This window comes from Hyperolius riggenbachi, chromosome 2 (genome assembly GCF_040937935.1).
Source record: "Hyperolius riggenbachi isolate aHypRig1 chromosome 2, aHypRig1.pri, whole genome shotgun sequence".
NCBI lineage: Eukaryota > Metazoa > Chordata > Amphibia > Anura > Hyperoliidae > Hyperolius > Hyperolius riggenbachi.
Genome location: NC_090647.1, coordinates 562,021,000 through 562,040,308, shown reverse-complemented (window position 1 = coordinate 562,040,308; position 19,309 = coordinate 562,021,000). Strand labels below are relative to the sequence as shown.

The following is a 19,309-nucleotide window of genomic DNA, read 5'->3' as shown; positions in this document are numbered from 1 at the left end:
TATGCCCAGAACATACGCGCAATCATGTCGGCAGATATGCCCAGAACATACGCGCAATCATGTCGGCAGATATGCCCAGAAAATACGCGCAATCATGTCGGCAGATATGCCCAGAAAATACGCGCAATCATGTCGGCAGATATGCCCAGAAAATACGCGCAATCATGTCGGCAGATATGCCCAGAAAATACGCGCAATCATGTCGGCAGATATGCCCAGAAAATACGTGCAATCATGTCGGCAGATTTGCCCAGAAAACACATGCAATCATGTAGCAAATTTGCCCAGAACATACATGCAATCATGTGGCAGACCTGCCCAGAACATACATGCAATCATGTGGCAGACCTGCCCAGAACATACACGCAATCATGTGGCAGACCTGCCCAGAACATACACGCAATCATGTGGCAGACCTGCCCAGAACATACACCTGCTAAAATAAATAATAAAAAAAACCATTTACTCACCTGCAGCAGCAGACCTCCTGTCCCAGCCTCCATCCAGCGCGCAGCTCCCATGGGTGGTTGGGTGGATAGGTAGCCTGGTGGGTAGGTAGGTAGGCAGCCCTTAGCCGGGTGGGTAAGTAGCCTGGTGGGTGGCTGGGTAGCCGGGTAGCCTGGTGGGTAGGTAGCCTGGTGGGTGGGTAGGTGGGTGGTTAGGTAGCTGGGTGGGTGGGTAGGTAGCCTGGTGGGTCTTTAGGTAGGTAGCCTGGTGGGTTGGTAGGTAGCCGGGTGGGTAGGTAGGTAGGTAGCCTGGTGGGTGGGTAGGTAGCCGGGTGGGTGTGTAGGTAGCCGGGTGGGTGGTTAGGTAGCCGGGTAGGTAGCCGGGTGGGTGGTTAGGTAGCCGGGTGAGTGGTTGGGTAGCCGGGTGGGTGGGTAGCCAGGTGGGTAGGTAGCCGGGTGGGTAGGTAGCCGGGTGGGTAGGTAGCCGGGTGGGTAGGTAGGTAGCCGGGTGGGTAGGTAGCCGGGTGGGTAGGTAGCCGGCAGGGTGGTTAGGTAGCTGGGTGGGTAGGTAGACGGGTGGGTGGTTAGGTAGCCGGGTGGGTAGGTAGCCGGGTGGGTGGTTAGGTAGCCGGGTGGGTGGGTAGATGTGTGGGTGGTTAGGTAGCCGGGTGGGTAGCCGGGTGGGTGGTTAGGTAGCCGGGTAGGTAGCTGGGTGGGTAGGTAGCCGGGTGGGTGGGTAGGTATCCGGGTGGGTGGGTAGGTAGCCGGCAGGGTGGTTAGGTAGCTGGGTGGGTAGGTAGCCGGGTGGGTAGACGGGTGGGTGGTTAGGTAGCCGGGTGGGTAGGTAGCCGGGTGAGTGCGTAGATGTGTGGGTGGTTAGGTAGCCGGGTGGGTAGGTAGTCGGGTGGGTGGTTAGGTAGCCGGGTAGGTAGCCGGGTGGGTAGGTAGCCGGGTGGGTGGTTAGGTAGCCGGGTGGGTAGGTAGCCGGGTGGGTGGGTAGGTAGCCGGCAGGGTGGTTAGGTAGCCGTGTAGGTAGCCGGGTGGGTGGGTGGGTAGGTAGCCGGCAGGGTGGTTAGGTAGCCGGGTAGGTAGCCGGGTGGGTGGTTAGGTAGCCGGGTAGGTAGCCGGGTGGGTGTGTGGTTATCCGGGTGGGTAGGTAGCCGGCAGGGTGGTTAGGTAGCCGGGTAGGTAGCTGGGTGGGTGGTTAGGTAGCCGGGTGGGTGTGTGGGTATCCGGGTGGGTAGGTAGCCGGGTGAGTGTGTGGGTATCCGGGTGGGTAGTTAGCCGGGTGGGTAAGGTAGCCGGGTGGATGGGTGTGTAGCTATCCGGGTGGGGGGCCCGACTCCTATCCTCCCTCACTCACCTCGGGGCCCCCCTCCCGGTATGCGCGGCGGCGGCGGCGGGCGGGAGAGCAGAAAATCCAGGAAGTCTCCGCCGGGGCTGCAGCAGACACTAGAGGCTGCTGCCGCTTGGTCTCCGGGAGACACGGCGGGAGACACGGGAGACCAAGCGGCAGCAGCCTCTAGTGTCTGCTGCAGCCCCGGCGGAGACTTCCTGTATTTTCTGCTCTCCCGCCGCATCGCATGAGGGGGAGGGGAGGGCCGATGTGAGGGGGGAGGACAGGAGTCGGGGCCCCCCAGGTTAAAATAAAAGGTAAAATTAGAAAAAAAACCCTGCAATACTTAATGGACCCCTGAAGCAGCGGAACTTCAGGGGCCCTCGTGCGGCGGCACGGCCTGCACGGCCGTATGTCCGCCACTGTTTCATACGTTTTGTTCACGTTTTACAACCATTTTTTATATGTTCTGTTCCGGTACAGTATGAACGAAAACGTATGGAAAATGGACAATGGGGAAGGGAAAGGGGTTGGCCAGGGTGGGGTTTGGAGAGGGGGTGTAGCTTCCAGTAGCCATGCTGCAGTGGATGGGTGATGTGGCTTGCAATGGGCCTATGTTGCAGTGTGCCTATGCAGCAGACAGACAGCCTGGAACCTGCTGTGTCTGGCGTGGTGGGCATTGATCTGTGCCCCGGAAGTAGAGAAAATCAAAACAGGAAGTGATATTTTGGTATGATTCAGGTATGTTTTCTAGCCAATGGGATCAGTATTGTTGGTTTTCCATTGAGATACATTGCATACGTTCAGCGTTCAGGCCCGTGTCAGTTCCGTGAAAATGGTACAGGACGGGAAGTCCGATCAGCTTAGCGGAACGTAGGAAGCGGCTCCGTTTCATAATACCAATGTGAACTTTCCCATTAAAATTGCATTGCATCCGTCCACAGATACGCTTCTACGCTCCGCTTAATGCTGCGGTTTTTGTGCAATGTGAACCAGGCCTCAATCTATCATGCACCTGTACAGATCTCCTCTCACAGCTTTTGGAGCTAACCCAGATTATATAGTTCTCCAAGGTCAGAATAAATGTTAGCAATACATGAAAAAAACAGGACTAGATAAAAAAAAAAAAAAGTTTCAGCAGCAGATATAAATAGCTGAACCTAGGACCTGAACTCAGAACTTCCTCTCTGCTCTAAAAGATATGCAACAGCATAATAACCTTTACAGAAAAACATTTTTGTTACAGCTGATACAAATCCTGCAATAAATCTGCAGTGTGTCTAATTCCTGCTTTCATGGAAGCAGACATAGGGTTAACATCCTGTGCTTTCAAATGAGCTTATCGGCCTCATCTGCCATGGCAGTCATGTGACACAGGGGAGAGAACACATTAAAACTTGTGATTAGTCACAGTTGAGGGGGAATTAGACAGGCCAATCTCTCTAAATGCATACAGGGTGCATGTCTCTGTTTCCTTCTGACTTCCATAGACTTTATGCTATGGAATGATTTAATATTTCCTATCCCCAAATTACATAGAGTGGGAGGTTGCCCTGTCAACACAAGGGGCTCGATTCACAAAGCGGTGCTAACCCAGTTAGAGACTTTAGGCGTGATAACCATTGCACCACGCTGGTGAAAAGCCAGTTTAGGCATGATAAGTTTAGGTGTGATAAGTTTAGGCATGATAAGTTTAGGCGTGATAAGTTTAGATAAGTTTAGATCGCGCGCAAAGTCCTGCACGCAAAGCAGCGCCATTAAACTTTATACGAAGTGCACCAGACTTTGCTAGCGCAAAACTTTTGATCAGCTGTGCACTGCGGTACTAACCCAGTTGGTGCTTAAACTTATCACACCTAAACTTATCACACCTAAACTTATCACGCCTAAACTTATCACGCCTAAACTTATCACACCTAAACTTATCACGCCTAAACTTATCACACCTAAACTTACCATGCCTAAACTTATCACACCTAAACTTATCACGCCTAAACTTATCACGCCTAAACTTATCACGCCTAAACTTATCACGCCTAAACTTATCACGCCTAAACTTATCATGCCTAAACTGAGTTTAGGTGTGATAAAGGGCTTTTTACCAGCGTGCTAACTGTTAGCACCGCTTTGTGAATCAGGCCCAAGGAATTAAAGTGATTAAAAACATATAGATATGATTACAGTCTTTGGAAGCACGTTTCAGTAAATTCAGTAACCATCAAGGATCTAAAAAGCAGGCCCTATATAGTAGTGGAAGGGTTGCCTATTCTCAATACAAAGAGATATAGCACAGCTTTATTTACAGGTGAAAGTAATCCAAGGATAATTATACGTTATGTATTAGAATCATTATGGAATCACCTGCATATTGGTTGTGCTAGAAGAGTTATTTAGGTAGTAGGTCCTTTCTCCTCTTTTTAGTTTTTAATCTTTTTATCGTTAGAGCCACCCTTTATATGCGGATCTGTTGAGAATGCGTATCCGCTTCTGACAGATCTGTATAGGAAAACATTTCCTACACTTTGGCTCCACCTTCTGGTCATTCGGCATTCATGTCTTACTCATTAGCTGAATCGCATGGAGCCGTGACCAGCGTGGAACGCTCCATTTTCCGGACTGCTGACGTCAGGGGGGCGCGGCATTTCCCGGAAGTGGGACGGGCGGCGAGACCCGGCTACGCGGATTGGGAGATTTCCCTCATTTAAATATATCGAAGTTCGGCAGCCCGGCGTGCGCAGAAGCCTCTGAAGACGCTCACGGAGCGAAACGGTCGTTAGGCGGCCCCACTGCCCCCCCACAGCCATCAGGAACAGGGTAGGCAAGATTTATGTGTGACGAAATGGAATGCTTTGAAATGTATCAGGGGGACACAATAAAGCTGTTTTATGTGTTTGGAATGTGCAAGTGCCAGCCTGCTCTCTCTTAATCTGCTGGTACATCTAAAACCAGAATACATATTGTACAATACCGTTGGATAATGACATCTAGTGGACAAATAAGGGTAACACATACAAAAAAATAAGCATGGAATGACATAAAATTAGCATTAAGAATGATCTATGAAACAGTTTAGATTATTTCTAATTTTATCCTTCTAATTTAGTATTTACAATGTTATTATTCATGAAATGTATTGGTATTGTAAATCTTTTGGGCCGCCACTTGTTTAATTTCCTATGCTACTACTGCATATTCTTGATTTTGTATCACATTGCTGCTAAAGTAGCTAGTACTTCACATGCTCATGTGACTTTCTTTGACCAATGTCTGCAGTGCTCTTAGAAGGCAGAAGACTATATCCCCCATAATGCCAAGCATTGGCCGGGCGTGCACACCGGCTCATGCAGAGTCTTAAGGTGGCCACACGCCGTACAATTTTTTTATTTTGATTTGATTTGAGCATTCCGATCTAATTCTCTGATTGATCAGAAGTTTCCATCAGAATCTTTGAGGGACCACACATTTATTTTCAAAATAAAAAGATCAGAAACTCCCCCAAAAATTGGTTGGTTACAAAAATCTCGAGAAAATGTACAGGATAGTCGCATACATTTTTTTCTGGGTGAATACAATTTCACAACCCTTCACACACCATACAATTCTTGATAAAATTGGTCTGAATTTTCCAACATGCCCAAACTAAAAAAAAAAAAAAAAAAGAAATTCGATCGTATTTCGAAAACAAGAAAGCTTTCGATCGTTCGGGACAATCGATCGTATTTATCGAATTGGTGTAAAATTTGATCTTTTAATTATATGGTGTGTAGCCATTTTTATTCTGCATATACCATGTACTATCCTAACGGCATGCGACTGTCTTAAACTACAAGCCTCATGATTCATTGCGTCCCCTTCCACCCGCTCCAGATGACCAGCTCTCAGCCAATAGCAGCTATGCAGGCGGTCACCATGGCAACCGGGACTGATGGTTGAATCTACCGAGTCCCGTAAGTGCTATAGTTTATTCAAATGCCCACTCTTGCTCAGTCTCATTTCCTGACTCCACAGTGCCGAAACCAGTAGGGAAGAGAGACTGGACATTCTCTAACTATACCACATTTGTGATTGTGTACTATTGTACAATTCAGGGGTCTTTCACACCGGGGCAGTGCGGTACGTTAAATTGACACACTTCTACCGCAGCCTAATGGAAGTCTACCGGGAAGTCCATACTTCCCGCGTTGCGGTACGCTGCGTAGGAAGTGCACAATTTAACGTTAGCGCATATGTACATTACAACGAGGCTCCTGTGGCAATCTGCATCAGCCCAGAAGTTATGTTAGCCTATGGTGACGCATTGGCGTTGTGACGTAGCGGTGTGCATGTGCGAAAGCGTATTTTTATACACTTCTGTTCACTTCCGCATACCCCAAAGCAGGAAGTGACTGCAAGCGCGCATCACTTCCCGCTTGGCCGAATGCCAGATAGGGAATAACGTGTACTAATACAGTTTTCCCTGAAAGCCCATTTTTGCCGTTGTGATGTGGTGCGTTGTGAGCATGACGCACGCTAACACCAGTTTGTAGTGTGAAACCAGCCTCAAGCGACTGATTACTGCTGGGTCATTGTCATAGGGGCCAACAATGTAAGTGATGCTGATGATGTTTTAATTTGCTTACGAGCTTTATTAAAAGTTTAGTGTATTGAGCCCCAGTGATTGCAGGAAGTCCATATTTTGATTGACTGATTCCGTCGAGCAAGTGCTGAGGCTTTTAAAGTGTGTTGGATTTTAATATAATGCAACATTATTAACCAATTAAGCTCTCAGTCGTTTTCACTTTATGCATCCGAGCAATGTTCACCTCCCATTCATTAGCCTTTAACTTTATCTATATTATCACAATGAACTGATCTATATCTTTTTTTTTCCGCCACCAATAAGGCTTTCTTTGGGGAGTACATTTTGCTAAGAGCTACCTTACTGTAAATGCATTTTAACAGTAAGAATAAGAAAAAAAATGAAAAAATTCATTATTTGTCAGTTTTCGGCCATTACAGTTTTAAAACAATACTTGCCTCCATAATTAAAACCCACGTATTGTAACTGCCCATTTGTCACGGTTATTTCACCGTTTAAATTATGTCCCTATCACAATGTATCGCGACAATATTTTATTTGGAAATAAAAGAGCATTTTTTTCCGTTTTGCATTCATCACTATTTACTAGCTTATAAAAAAAAAAAAATAGAGAGAAATATTTCATCTTTATATAGATATTTAAAAAGTTTAGACCCTTAGGTAAATATTTATGTGTTGTTTTTTTTTAATAGTAATTTTTTTTTTTTTTTTTTTTTTATTAAACATTTTATGTGGGCATTTTTGGGAGGGTGGGATATAAAAGTGTTTTATTTGGGGAAATATTTGTGTATTGTAATGTTTTTTAACTTTTACTTGTAGTTTTACTTTTTAGCCACAAGATGGCAATCTTGAGTTTGTTTACATGACGTCACTCTAAGCGTACAACGTACGCTTAGAGGGACATAGCTTCAGAAAAAGCGAAGCTTCCAAGAGAAGCTGTCGCTTTTTCAGCGGGGGAGAGGAATAAGTGATCGGGCTCCATAGCCCGATACATTGATTCCGTGGCTACCGAATCCGCGGCCGGGAGTACGCGTGCACGCGCGCGATCGGCCGCGGGAGCGCACCTGTCCTTGACGTTTTTATACGTCAAGGAGGACAAAGTGGTTAAACAATTTGGTCAGTTTACCCATTTTTCCATAAAAAGGCAGAATTGATCTTCAAATATTATAGTTCTATCGTTCTGTCGTTTAGTGATGAGCTGAAGTGTTTGCCGGACAGTTCCCAGCGATAATCGACCCTTTGGCCACCAGCGAACAGATCATACAGTTTGATCTGCCCGCCAGGGGCGTTTCTAGGGTCCCTGGAGATCAGTGGCACCTGTGGGCACCAGGAGGGAGGCAAAAAATGGGCGTGGCCATGCGGTGAGTGGGCGTGGCCATGGGTGGGGCCAAATGTACATGAACTTAGCAGCGGTGTAAGCTACGGATAACGGGCCTGCCCATCGAAATATTGGACGGAGCCCCCTGTCCTTTATTTCGATCATTTACAATCAGTATAGGCATAGATCAAAGATGTATACGCACATACAATTTTGATTGGTCAATCACTGACCCCCAATTTCCCACCCCCGTGCAGTAAGTGGGCCAACAGACAATGAATTTTATGAACAGTGCTAAAATTGGCTAATCAAAATTGTATGTGTGTACCAGGCTTTACAGCTAATACTGTACATACTGAAAGTAGCAGGGATCAGCATACAATACAGCTGGTTTACAATCAATAAAGGCACAGAGTAACACCTTACACTGTACACACTGGAGGTAAATCAGCACACAGTGCAAGCACTAGAGAACAGCGTATACTGTACATACTGTAGGCAGCAGAATTCAGCACACTGCAGCTAGCGTGCCAAAAATATGACGATCACGTTGTGTGGCGTGCTTATCGCGCCGCACCAAAAAATGGGTGGGCCATGGACCAGAATATAGGTGTGGTAACGGGTGGAGACAAATTTACATGAACCTAGCAATGGTGGGACATCAGATTAGGACAGTGGTGGCGAACCTTTTGGAGGCCGAGTGCCCAAACTGCAACCCAAAAGTCACTTACCGGTATCTATCGCAAAGTGGCAACAGCAATTTAAACTAAATACTGTACAAACGTTTTAACTCATACATGAACATTATGGAAAATCCAAGTTGAAAATAAACTGTGAAGATAAACAATTTCATCCATCCTACTCCTGAAAAATGTATTCAATTTTTTAGAACCTCCCAGTTTTATTTTCTGTTTTAAAACGCTAAAAAAGTAGGTTTAATGCTATTGTCTCATATGATAAGGATTCAGCTTTTCCCATAGTCTCGCAGTTAGCAATCATGTGACCCCCAACAAGACATATTCAGCAATCATGAGGCCCCCAACAAATCAGGAGGCCCCCAACAAGACAAATTCAGCAATCATGAGGCCTCCAACAAATCATGAGGCCCCCAACAAGACAAATTCAGCAATCATGAGGCCCCCAACAAGACAAATTCAGCAATCATGAGGCCCCCAACAAATCATGAGGCCCCCAACAAGACAAATTCAGCAATCATGAGGCCCCCAACAAATCATAAGGCTCCCAACAAGACACATTCAGCAGTCATAAGGCACATAAATAGACAGCATTTCACATAAATAGGCAGAATGCCCCCTTAATATGGTAGCCCCCCCAAGTTAGGTAGTGAGTGACAGGGACCCCCAGGTTAGCTAGTGAGTGACAGGCGCCTCCAGTTAGGTAGTGAGTGACAGGGACCCCGATAGTGAGTGACAGGGAGCACCTTTAGGTAGTGAGTGAGTGCCAGGGAGCCCCTTTAGGCAGTGAGTGAGTGCCAGGAAGCCCCTTTAGGCAGTGAGTGAGTGCCAGGAAGCCCCTTTAGGCAGTGAGTGAGTGCCAGGAAGCCCCTTTAGGCAGTGAGTGAGTGCCAGGGAGCCCCTTTAGGCAGTGAGTGAGTGACAGGAAGCCCCTTTAGGCAGTGAGTGAGTGACAGGAAGCCCCTTTAGGCAGTGAGTGAGTGACAGGGAGCCCCTTTAGGCAGTGAGTGAGTGACAGGGAGCCCCTTTAGGCAGTGAGTGAGTGACAGGGAGCCCCTTTAGGCAGTGAGTGAGTGACAGGGAGCCCCTTTAGGCAGTGAGTGAGTGACAGGGAGCCCCTTTAGGCAGTGAGTGAGTGACAGGGAGCCCCTTTAGGGAGTGAGTGAGTGACAGGGAGCCCCTTTAGGGAGTGAGTGAGTGACAGGGAGGCCCTTTAGGGAGTGAGTGAGTGACAGGGAGGCCCTTTAGGGAGTGAGTGAGTGCCAGGGAGCCCCTTTAGTGAGTGAGTGCGTGCCAGGGAGCCCCTTTAGTGAGTGAGTGCGTGCCAGGGAGCCCCTTTAGTGAGTGAGTGCGTGCCAGGGAGCCCCTTTAGTGAGTGCGTGCCAGGGAGCCCCTTTAGGGAGTGGGTGCGTGCCAGGGGAGCCCCTTTAGGGAGTGAGTGAGTGCCAGGGGAGCCCCTTTAGGGAGTGAGTGAGTGCCAGGGGAGCCCCTTTAGGGAGTGAGTGAGTGCCAGGGGAGCCCCTTTAGGGAGTGAGTGAGTGCCAGGGGAGCCCCTTTAGGGAGTGAGTGAGTGCCAGGGGAGCCCCTTTAGGGAGTGAGTGCCAGGGAGCCCCTTTAGGGAGTGAGTGAGTGACAGGGAGCCCCTTTAGGGAGTGAGTGCGTGCCAGGGAGCCCCTTTAGTGAGTGAGTGCGTGCCAGGGAGCCCCTTTAGTGAGTGAGTGCGTGCCAGGGAGCCCCTTTAGTGAGTGCGTGCCAGGGAGCCCCTTTAGGGAGTGGGTGCGTGCCAGGGAGCCCCTTTAGGGAGTGGGTGCGTGCCAGGGGAGCCCCTTTAGGGAGTGAGTGACAGGGAGCCCCTTTAGGGAGTGAGTGACAGGGAGCCCCTTTAGGGAGTGGGTGCGTGCCAGGGAGCCCCTTTAGGGAGTGGGTGCGTGCCAGGGAGCCCCTTTAGGGAGTGGGTGCGTGCCAGGGGAGCCCCTTTAGGGAGTGAGTGAGTGCCAGGGGAGCCCCTTTAGGGAGTGAGTGAGTGCCAGGGGAGCCCCTTTAGGGAGTGAGTGAGTGCCAGGGGAGCCCCTTTAGGGAGTGAGTGAGTGCCAGGGGAGCCCCTTTAGGGAGTGAGTGAGTGCCAGGGAGCCCCTTTAGGGAGTGAGTGAGTGCCAGGGAGCCCCTTTAGGGAGTGAGAGTGACAGGGAGCCCCTTTAGGGAGTGAGTGCGTGCCAGGGAGCCCCTTTAGTGAGTGAGTGCGTGCCAGGGAGCCCCTTTAGTGAGTGCGTGCCAGGGAGCCCCTTTAGGGAGTGGGTGCGTGCCAGGGAGCCCCTTTAGGGAGTGGGTGCGTGCCAGGGGAGCCCCTTTAGGGAGTGAGTGAGTGCCAGGGGAGCCCCTTTAGGGAGTGAGTGAGTGCCAGGGAGCCCCTTTAGGGAGTGAGTGAGTGCCAGGGAGCCCCTTTAGGGAGTGAGTGAGTGACAGGGAGCCCCTTTAGGGAGTGAGTGAGTGACAGGGAGCCCCTTTAGGGAGTGAGTGAGTGACAGGGAGCCCCTTTAGGGAGTGAGTGAGTGACAGGGAGCCCCTTTAGGGAGTGAGTGAGTGACAGGGAGCCCCTTTAGGGAGTGAGTGAGTGACAGGGAGCCCCTTTAGGGAGTGAGTGAGTGACAGGTAGCTCCTTTAGGGAGTGAGTGAGTGCCAGGGAGCCCCTTTAGGGAGTGAGTGAGTGAGTGCCAGGGAGCCCCTTTAGGGAGTGAGTGCGTGCCAGGGAGCCCCTTTAGTGAGTGAGTGAGTGAGTGAGTGAGTGACAGGGAGGCCCCCTCTCTAGCCGCCGCCGCTCCCCCCCCTACCTCTCAGCAGACCTCAGGATCAGCGGCGACCCGACCAGATGTACGAGCGGGCGCTGGACGCACCCGCTCGATATGCGGAAGTGATGTCACTTCCGCATATCAGTGCGGGCGCTGGGTCCTAGCGCCCGCACGATTGGTCGCCGGCTCGCCGCCTGATCCTGAGGTCTGAGACGCGGCGGCGGCGGCTGGAGGGAGCCGCTGACAGAGGGGGCAGCGGCGGCCGGGAGATCCGTGGCACCCCAGGAAAGATTGGGGGCACGTGCCCCCCTAAAACAGGGCTAGCGACGCCCCTGCTGCCCGCATACATTTGCATGGAGCTAAAATTTGACCCCTCATCCCAGAGTCAGCAGGCACACGGCATCCAATCAGGTATCCCTCCCTTTTGGACACACCCTCCCACCCATAAAAACGTGAGCACAGCAGCCATTTTACATTCTGCATGTGGCTGCTGCTGTGTGCTAGGTAAAGGGGCTTGCGTATATAAAAGTAGCATGATTAACACCGCCTCCTCTCTGCGCTGTTTACACATATAGGCAGAAATATTTTCCAGACACTGTGTATATAGCTACATAATTATGTTGGGTGGGGTTAATTATGTTATTTAGAGGGACACGGCTGCCTTATGTAATTGTGGGGGAAGTGACTGACTAATTATAATCTAAAATTTCTAGAAGTTGCCAAAACACTACTTGCATTATGTAATTTATTATTTTATTTGGTTGCTTGTATGGTAGTTGAGAGGTATTTTTTTTTTTTGTCACGGGGGAATGATCAGAATTTCCAAAGGCAACACTGCCACAGGGCCCCTAGTGGCCGGACTGCTCAATGCCTCACAATGTTTCAACGCACAGACAATCTGGTTTCAATCGATGCATAGAAATTGCTGGAATTGGGCCACAGACAGGCCAGGAGGGAATGTGCCAGCAACACAAACACTGTACTAAACAATATTTCAGGTAGCTGCCATCCCCTCTGTAGAAGGACAGAGGACCAGCGCTGACTATTCTAAACCTACAAATAAAATTATTAAAACACTCTGGTCTGACTGAAACAACACAATACTTCAGGTAGCGAATTTTCAGAAAGGCTAGGATTTGTCTGCGGTGCTCAAATCAGGTATGTAACAAAAAAAAAATGACCTTAAAGAGAACTCGAGGTGGGTTTTTGCAATCAATATTAGGACACAGAGGCACATTCTGCATAAGCTTCCTCCAATCGTCTTACTGGGGCGGGAAGGGACGCAGGCAGGGAGCCATGCTATGGAGGAGGCTGGGGAGCGGCAGTGAGTGGCAGCCAAAAGGTAAACAGCCGACTAGTGACAATCTGTGTGTTGCTAGCCTGGCGTTTTTTATAAGGGGGGGACAACAGGGGGAGCCTGGGGGCACACTGTAAGGACACAGAGGCTGGTGATAGTATGCAGAATGTGCCTCTGTGTCTTAATATTGATTGCAGAAACCCACCTCGGGTTCTCTTCAAGTCTTTTATTGTAAATGCAATATCAATAATTAATATATAAAGTATTATAAGTAACAATTATGGAGACGGTAACCACAGTGTGAAATAAAAAAAAAGGCAAAAAATAGAATATGTAAAAGTGACCCTGAGTTGTGTATTAAAAAAAAAAAAACAGACTTACCTGGGGCATCCTCCAGCCCACCGTAGCCAGCGAGGCTCCTGGCGGCTCCTGTAACACGCCGACTTCAGATTAAGTCGCGCATGCTTGCCCCTGCTGTGTACCCATTGCATCATCATGACAGTCACCGTAAGAGCCCTGAGTATGTGCGGTTCTCTAAATACTGAATTGCGCATGCACAAGGCTCTTACGGCAGCCGTTGTGATGACGCAACGGCTATACAGTGGGGGCGAGCATGCGTCACTTCATCCGAAGGCGGGACATTCCCTGAGCTGCCAGCGGAGGGGGCCAGGAGGATGGCGGGAGCCTCGTGGGCTACGGTGGGCTGGAGGATGCCCCAGGTAAGTCTGGTTTTCCTTTTTAACCCCCCTGGCCAGAGCCGGATTTTCAACCAGGCACCTCAAGCACCTGATTAGGGCCCTATTCAGGGTCCTAGGGGCCCCATCAGCATGTCATTTGGCGTTTCTATAATAGTGCGCAATGGGCAGAGCACTCCGGGTTACAGGGCAAGGAGGATGCCAAAAAGCCCACATATACCGGAGGTTCGGGCTTCCCAGCATCTGCAGATTCTGAGCACTGTGGGCTGCACTGCCTGTGAGTGTTACTCGTACGCTGACTGGCTGAAGGGCTCCCTCTCTGACATAAGCTCCGCCCGCCCTCTCTCCTTACTCTGCTCTGAAAGCTCCTTCATGTGTGTGGCGGGCTCCTCAAACTGCAGTTTCCCTGGATGGCAGTCCTGGATTTCTTCGCTCACAGTCACATTCCACACAGTGCCATCGTTAGTGGCCACTAAGAGACAGAGGATCAGAAGGATAGCCAGGCAACTGGTATTGTTTAAAAGGAAATAAATATGGCAGCCTCCATATACCTCTCACTTCAGTTGTCCTTTAAGATTAAAGAGGGTAAAAAAAAATAATTCATAGACCCGTTTAGCTCCATCCACTAGCTCTGCCCTTGTCTGTCTAAAATTTTGAGTGTCCAGATTTTTTGAGCCTTTTGTCCATCAACATTTTTAAATCTGGGTGGCATCGCTGCCCTGCTGCCAAGAGCATGCCTGATCGATGATGCGACGAAATTGGTTGCATGTATCCATCAGACATGCTGATAGGTTTCCTGCCGACGTGCTTTTTTACCTGCCAGTCTGCCACAGCGGCAGCGTTGATCGGTTTCCAAAAGGATGAGCGTCGCCATTACTATGGTAACAAGATGCTCTCCACTCCAGCCTGCAGAGTCAGCATGCTCACTGTGGCTGGCAGATGCTGCTAACCTCATTGGCCCTCCCCTCCCTCCTCCTGAACGTGCTGCAGGCTCAATGTGACAGCGCAGTCCATGCGCCATAATAGTGAGTGAGTAGTACAGAAGGCAGCAGTAGGTTGTGGGTATACATTACCGATGAATATGGTATATATGCACATACAAAGTAGTTTGCTAATAGTGAGTAGGCTACAAGTGGCTGCCAACCCACCCACAGTTCAAGGGTGGGTGGGAGGGCCCAAATCTGCTACTTTGCTTAGGGCCCCATTTGGCCTTAATCCGGCTCTGTCCCTGGCGTTACAATAAAATCACCAGGGGAGCGGCGCAGGACTTTTTTTTAATTATTTTTTTTTAAATCATGTAGCTAGCCTAGCGCTAGCTACATGATAGCCGATGTGCAGTGGCATCCCCCCACCCCTTCCGATCACCTCCGGCGATCAGAGCAAACAGGAAATCCCGTTCAGAACGGGATTTCCTGTTTGGCTTCCCCCGTCGCCATGGCGATGATCGGGATGACGTCATCCACGTCATGGCATCTGGGGGAGTCCTGATCCACCCCTTAGCGTAGCCTGGCGTGATTGGCCAGGCTGCGCAAGGGGTTGGGGGGGGGGGGCAGCGGGTAGCGGGCAGTACACGCAGCTAACAACGTGCTAGCTGCGTGTAACAAAAAAAATTATGGAAATCGGCCCACCAGGGCCTGAGAAATCCTTTGCGGCGGCTTACCCCGAACTCAGTTCGGGATAACCGCCAAGGAGGTTAATACATAGCTCAGGGTCCCTTTAAAGATTTAGAAAAAAGTATGTCCTTTGTGTGGAAATCCAATAAATTCAAAGTTCCCTTGCTTCAGAAGGAAAACAGGGAAACCAGCCTCATGGTTCTCTCACTGGCTTTGGTCAGGTGGTGAAATGGAGAATTTTTCTGAAATTACTGCGTTTCCTTTTATACAGATCTGCTCTGAGGGTGGAACACAGGCCCCTGCCCTTAAGATTAATCAGTCCCTTACATTTGGGAGAATTTAAATCCCAAATGTATGACATTTCTAGATATCAGGCCACGTTCATTGCACACTAATAATAATAGCAAATTCACAATGGCCCAAAAATATGGATTACATTAATACCAGACATGAATAGTGTGTGACACTCCTTTCCTGAGAAGTTAAATAATGGGGCTTTCGGATTACCTCAGCTCTCCGAAAATTGTACCAAAACGTTGAGTAGGACGTTAGCAGTCGAAAGATATTTTCCATACAGATCACTAGTACGTTATCTCTAAAGAAGGCAAAAATCATACAATACAGCTATTTAATATAACGAGGGCTTTCTCCACTCTGTCTGTATCCTGCTGGGCTGGAGCTGTGCTGAAGGCTCTCTCTGGCAGCAACAAGCCAAATGGTGCTTTTCAGGTCAGAGTTCACACTCAAACAACAAACAAACAAACACAGAACATTTATATTGCGATTTTCTCCTGGCGGACTCAAAGCGCCAGAGCTGCAGCCACTAGGACGCGCTCTATAGGCGGTAGCAGTGTTAGGGAGACTTGCCCAAGATCTCCTACTGAAAAGGTGCTGACTTACTGAACAGGCAGAGCCAAGATTCGAACCCAGGTCTCCTGTGTCAGAGGCAAAGCCCTTAACCATTACACTATCCAGCCTACTCCTGTAGGAGCTGCCTGCAGAAAGCAGATCCTTGTTGTTGTCACCTCAGAATAGCAGCTTGTATCCAAATGGAATAAATAAGACTTCAGGCAGGGGCGTAGCGATAGGTTTGCAGAGGTTGCGACCGCATCGGGGGCCCTTGAGCTTCAGTATTAGCCCTCTATTGGTGCTGTGCTCATAATAATTACTTCTATAGATACTTTGAATAGTGGTGATCATTAACAAACTGTTCCCATCCCCTTCTTGCACCTCTGACACTGTAGTTGCCATTAGCAGGTTTTGGTGCACCGTATTAATTGTTATGTATAGAGTGCTTGGGGAGGGGGCCCCATTGTAAAACTTGCATCGGGGGCCCACAGCTCCTTAGCTATGCCACTGACTTCCGGCTTTTGCTCTGTACTTCAACTACACATCCAATCTGAATTGTAAAGTGAATAACAAGTGATCAGAAAACCGATTGTGATTGCGTTTTACACAGATCACCCGTGATAAACACTGCTCTTTTTACTTATTCTTGTAGCTAGAAAACCCACGTCCTCCCCCACATACAGTCACCAGTGTTACTGGCCTCTATGACATGCGGTATAACGTCAGCTCCCCCCATAGAGTACAATGGAGGTTAGAGGGAAGTGTGATGCAGGATATGGACTCTTACCCAGCACACGGATGTATGTAGAGGTCAGGACTTTATCTCCAGCCCCCCGATCCCGGACCTCATACACACAGGAGTCTCCCCTCCCAGCCTGGGGGAGGGTCCAGCAGCCGCTGCTGATGTTCAGGTGGTATCTGGGGTCCAGCCATATAGTGTAGTTGGTGTTACAGTCTAGTTGCAGCAGCCTCTCCTCCTCCTTCCCTCCACATCGCCGGTACAGCATCAGCAAATCGAAAGCGTTGCGACACTTCATATCACACTGAGTGATGTTTGATCCGGTCTGTATGTATTCTGATCCTGATGACTCTGTTGGGGTAATATAAAATGCTGAGTCTTGTAATAATTAAGATAGTGACATTTTAAACTATCAGTTACTGCCAACAGATAAAAAGATTGTTTATTAAAACAGAGGCTCTTTCTTATTCATTTAACATTTCTCCTGAGTTTTCTCACAATCAAAATAAGTTTGATATCACTATATTGTATTTTATTACTTCTTTTTACCTACTATTTAGTACTTTTTTCGGTTGTGAAATCTTAAAAGGTTCCTTTGTAAAAACTAAAAAGGATTTAAAAACGTGTCATTGTAGGATAAAACTCAGATAACATTAACTTTTTCGTCTAGGTGATATTTTTGCATAAATGAAATGAAGGCGCCTGGAAAAAAAGGGCGCACGGGATTGCTGCTAGTAGGTTATCGCTACAATTAGCAATAGTCTACTGCTGGGTTCCATAATAAAATATCTGTAAAATTTACCAATATTTTACTATAGCTAAACTGCACCCTACTCTCACACAGAACCCTCCCCTGGTTGTGCCTAACCCTAAAGGTACGTACACATGTCTGATATTTCTGAACGACTTGTCATTCAAACCAGTCTTTTGAATGACAGTTTGGCATGTGTACGAACGATCGTTAGACTGATAGCAGGAGTTTTAGATGATCCGCTTGGCGGATCCGTGAACTGTCATTAAAACGACAAGTAGGTCTGTACATATGGCTGAATAGAGTACTGGTTAAGAGCACTGCCTTTGACATGGGAGACCAGGGTTGGAATCCTGGCTAGGGTCAGTACCTATTCAGTAAGGAGTTCAAGGCAAGACTCCCTAACACTGCAGGGTTGCCTCTTGAGCGCGTCCCTGTGGCTGCAGCTCTTGAGCGCTTTGAGTCCGACAGGAGAAAAGTGCTATACAAATGTTCGGATTATTATTATGTGTACAAATGACTTGTTGTTTGAAAGTCTATTCGTTTCACACTAATAGACTTCAGGCGCGTACACACGCGCTACTGTAATGAACGATTGGTCCGTCAGACCCTCCCGCTGGGCGGGCGTTCACCCAACAGTAGGACGTGTGTACAGTCTGTCAGGCAGACTGATAAGACAGTTTCTGAACAATCCGCTGAGCGGATCCATCAGAAACAGTCTTACCAGTCTGTCGACAGACTGTACACACGCTCTACTGTTGGCAGACCGCCCGCCCAGCGGGAGGGTCTGACGGACCAATCGTTCATTACAGTAGTGCGTGTGTACGCGCCTTTTCAAACAAGTCGTTTGATCAGTCATTTGATCTGGTCCATTGTTCTATCCAGTCCATTGACCAGTCAAATGACATGTAAATTAGCTGTAATTAGCATTCCAAAAGTTTTGTTGTCTGTGTGTACAAGGAGTCTGAATGACTTTTTGTTTGAATGACAAGTCGTTCAAATGTCCGGTTTGAACGACAATTGGGCATAAAATCAGACAAGACCCCCCCATGGAGCCTAATCCTAAAATAAAACTATATATTCACAACGACTCACTCAACACCCCTTCCACCTTAATACAGTGCCAACCGCAAGCAGCACGCTATATATTCAAAGTCCACAATACAACCACAGATCACATACGCAGCGCAGCACCAGGGCCGGGCCGAGGCATAGGCTGGAGAGGCTCCAGCCTCAGGGCGCAGTGTAGGAGGGGGTGCAGAATTCATTCAGCTGTCATTCCTAATTGTGTTTGAAGCAGAAAGAAATAAGAAAAGGGGATACATGGCAGTGACTGCAAGCTAGATAACTAGATATTAAGGTGTTGGGGAGGTTGTGGGCCCTGTGGCGCCTCTTAGTCTAATAGCAATCTGTGTGTTATAGCTGGGGTGGGAGGGATGGAGGGGCGCACTTTGGTGTCTCAGCCTTGGGTGCTGGAGGACCTTGTCCCGGCTCTGCGCAGCACAATCCTTTCCCAGGGATAAAGTTCCTCTGCTATGTAGGGATGCTCATTCGGATTTCCCGGAATTGCAATTTCCGAATTTACGATCGGAAATCTAAATTTCTGATCGGAACTCGGATGTCTGCAGAAATACAGCATTAGTGCAATTAGGTAATTTTAGGCCAATCACAGAACTGATTGGACCAATCAGAGGATGCAGAAACAACTCGAAAGTATTTGGCCAATCAGAGAATGCAAAAAATGACAAAAAAAAAACACTATTTGAATTTGAATTGAATTGAAAAGCAATTGGAAATCGGATTTCTGTACAAATACTGCATCACCACAACTCGGTAATTTTAACCCAATCACAGAAAAAAATAAAATAACATTTATATCGTGCTTTTCTCCTGGCGGACACAAAGCGCCAGAGCTGCAGCCACGAGGGGGTGCTCTATAGGCAGTAGCAGTGTTAGGAAGACTTGCCCAAGGTCTCCTACTGAATAGGTGCTGGCTTACTGAACAGGCAGAGCCGAGGTTCGAACCCAGGTCTCCTGTGTCAGAGGCAGAGCCCTTAACCATTACACTTTCCAGCCACACAGAACTTGGAAGCATTTGGCCAATCAGAGAATGCAAAAAATAACCAAAAAAACCCCACTACTCGGAAATCCGAACTCGGAAACCGATCGGAAATCCGCAAAATCGGTAATCGGCATTGGTGGAAA

The 19,309-nt window shown here is 48.5% G+C and overlaps 1 protein-coding gene across 1 annotated transcript in view; it reads right to left on the bottom strand.

Annotated features, from left to right (window-relative positions):
• LOC137547384 (uncharacterized) overlaps positions 1 to 19,309 on the bottom strand; it is a 62,248-nt gene that overhangs the window by 14,732 nt on the left and 28,207 nt on the right. Inside the window, exon 2 of the mRNA XM_068270933.1 lies at positions 16,402 to 16,704. Within this exon, the coding sequence (XP_068127034.1) occupies positions 16,402 to 16,704 (303 nt within the window). The remainder of the gene's footprint in view (positions 1 to 16,401; positions 16,705 to 19,309) is intronic.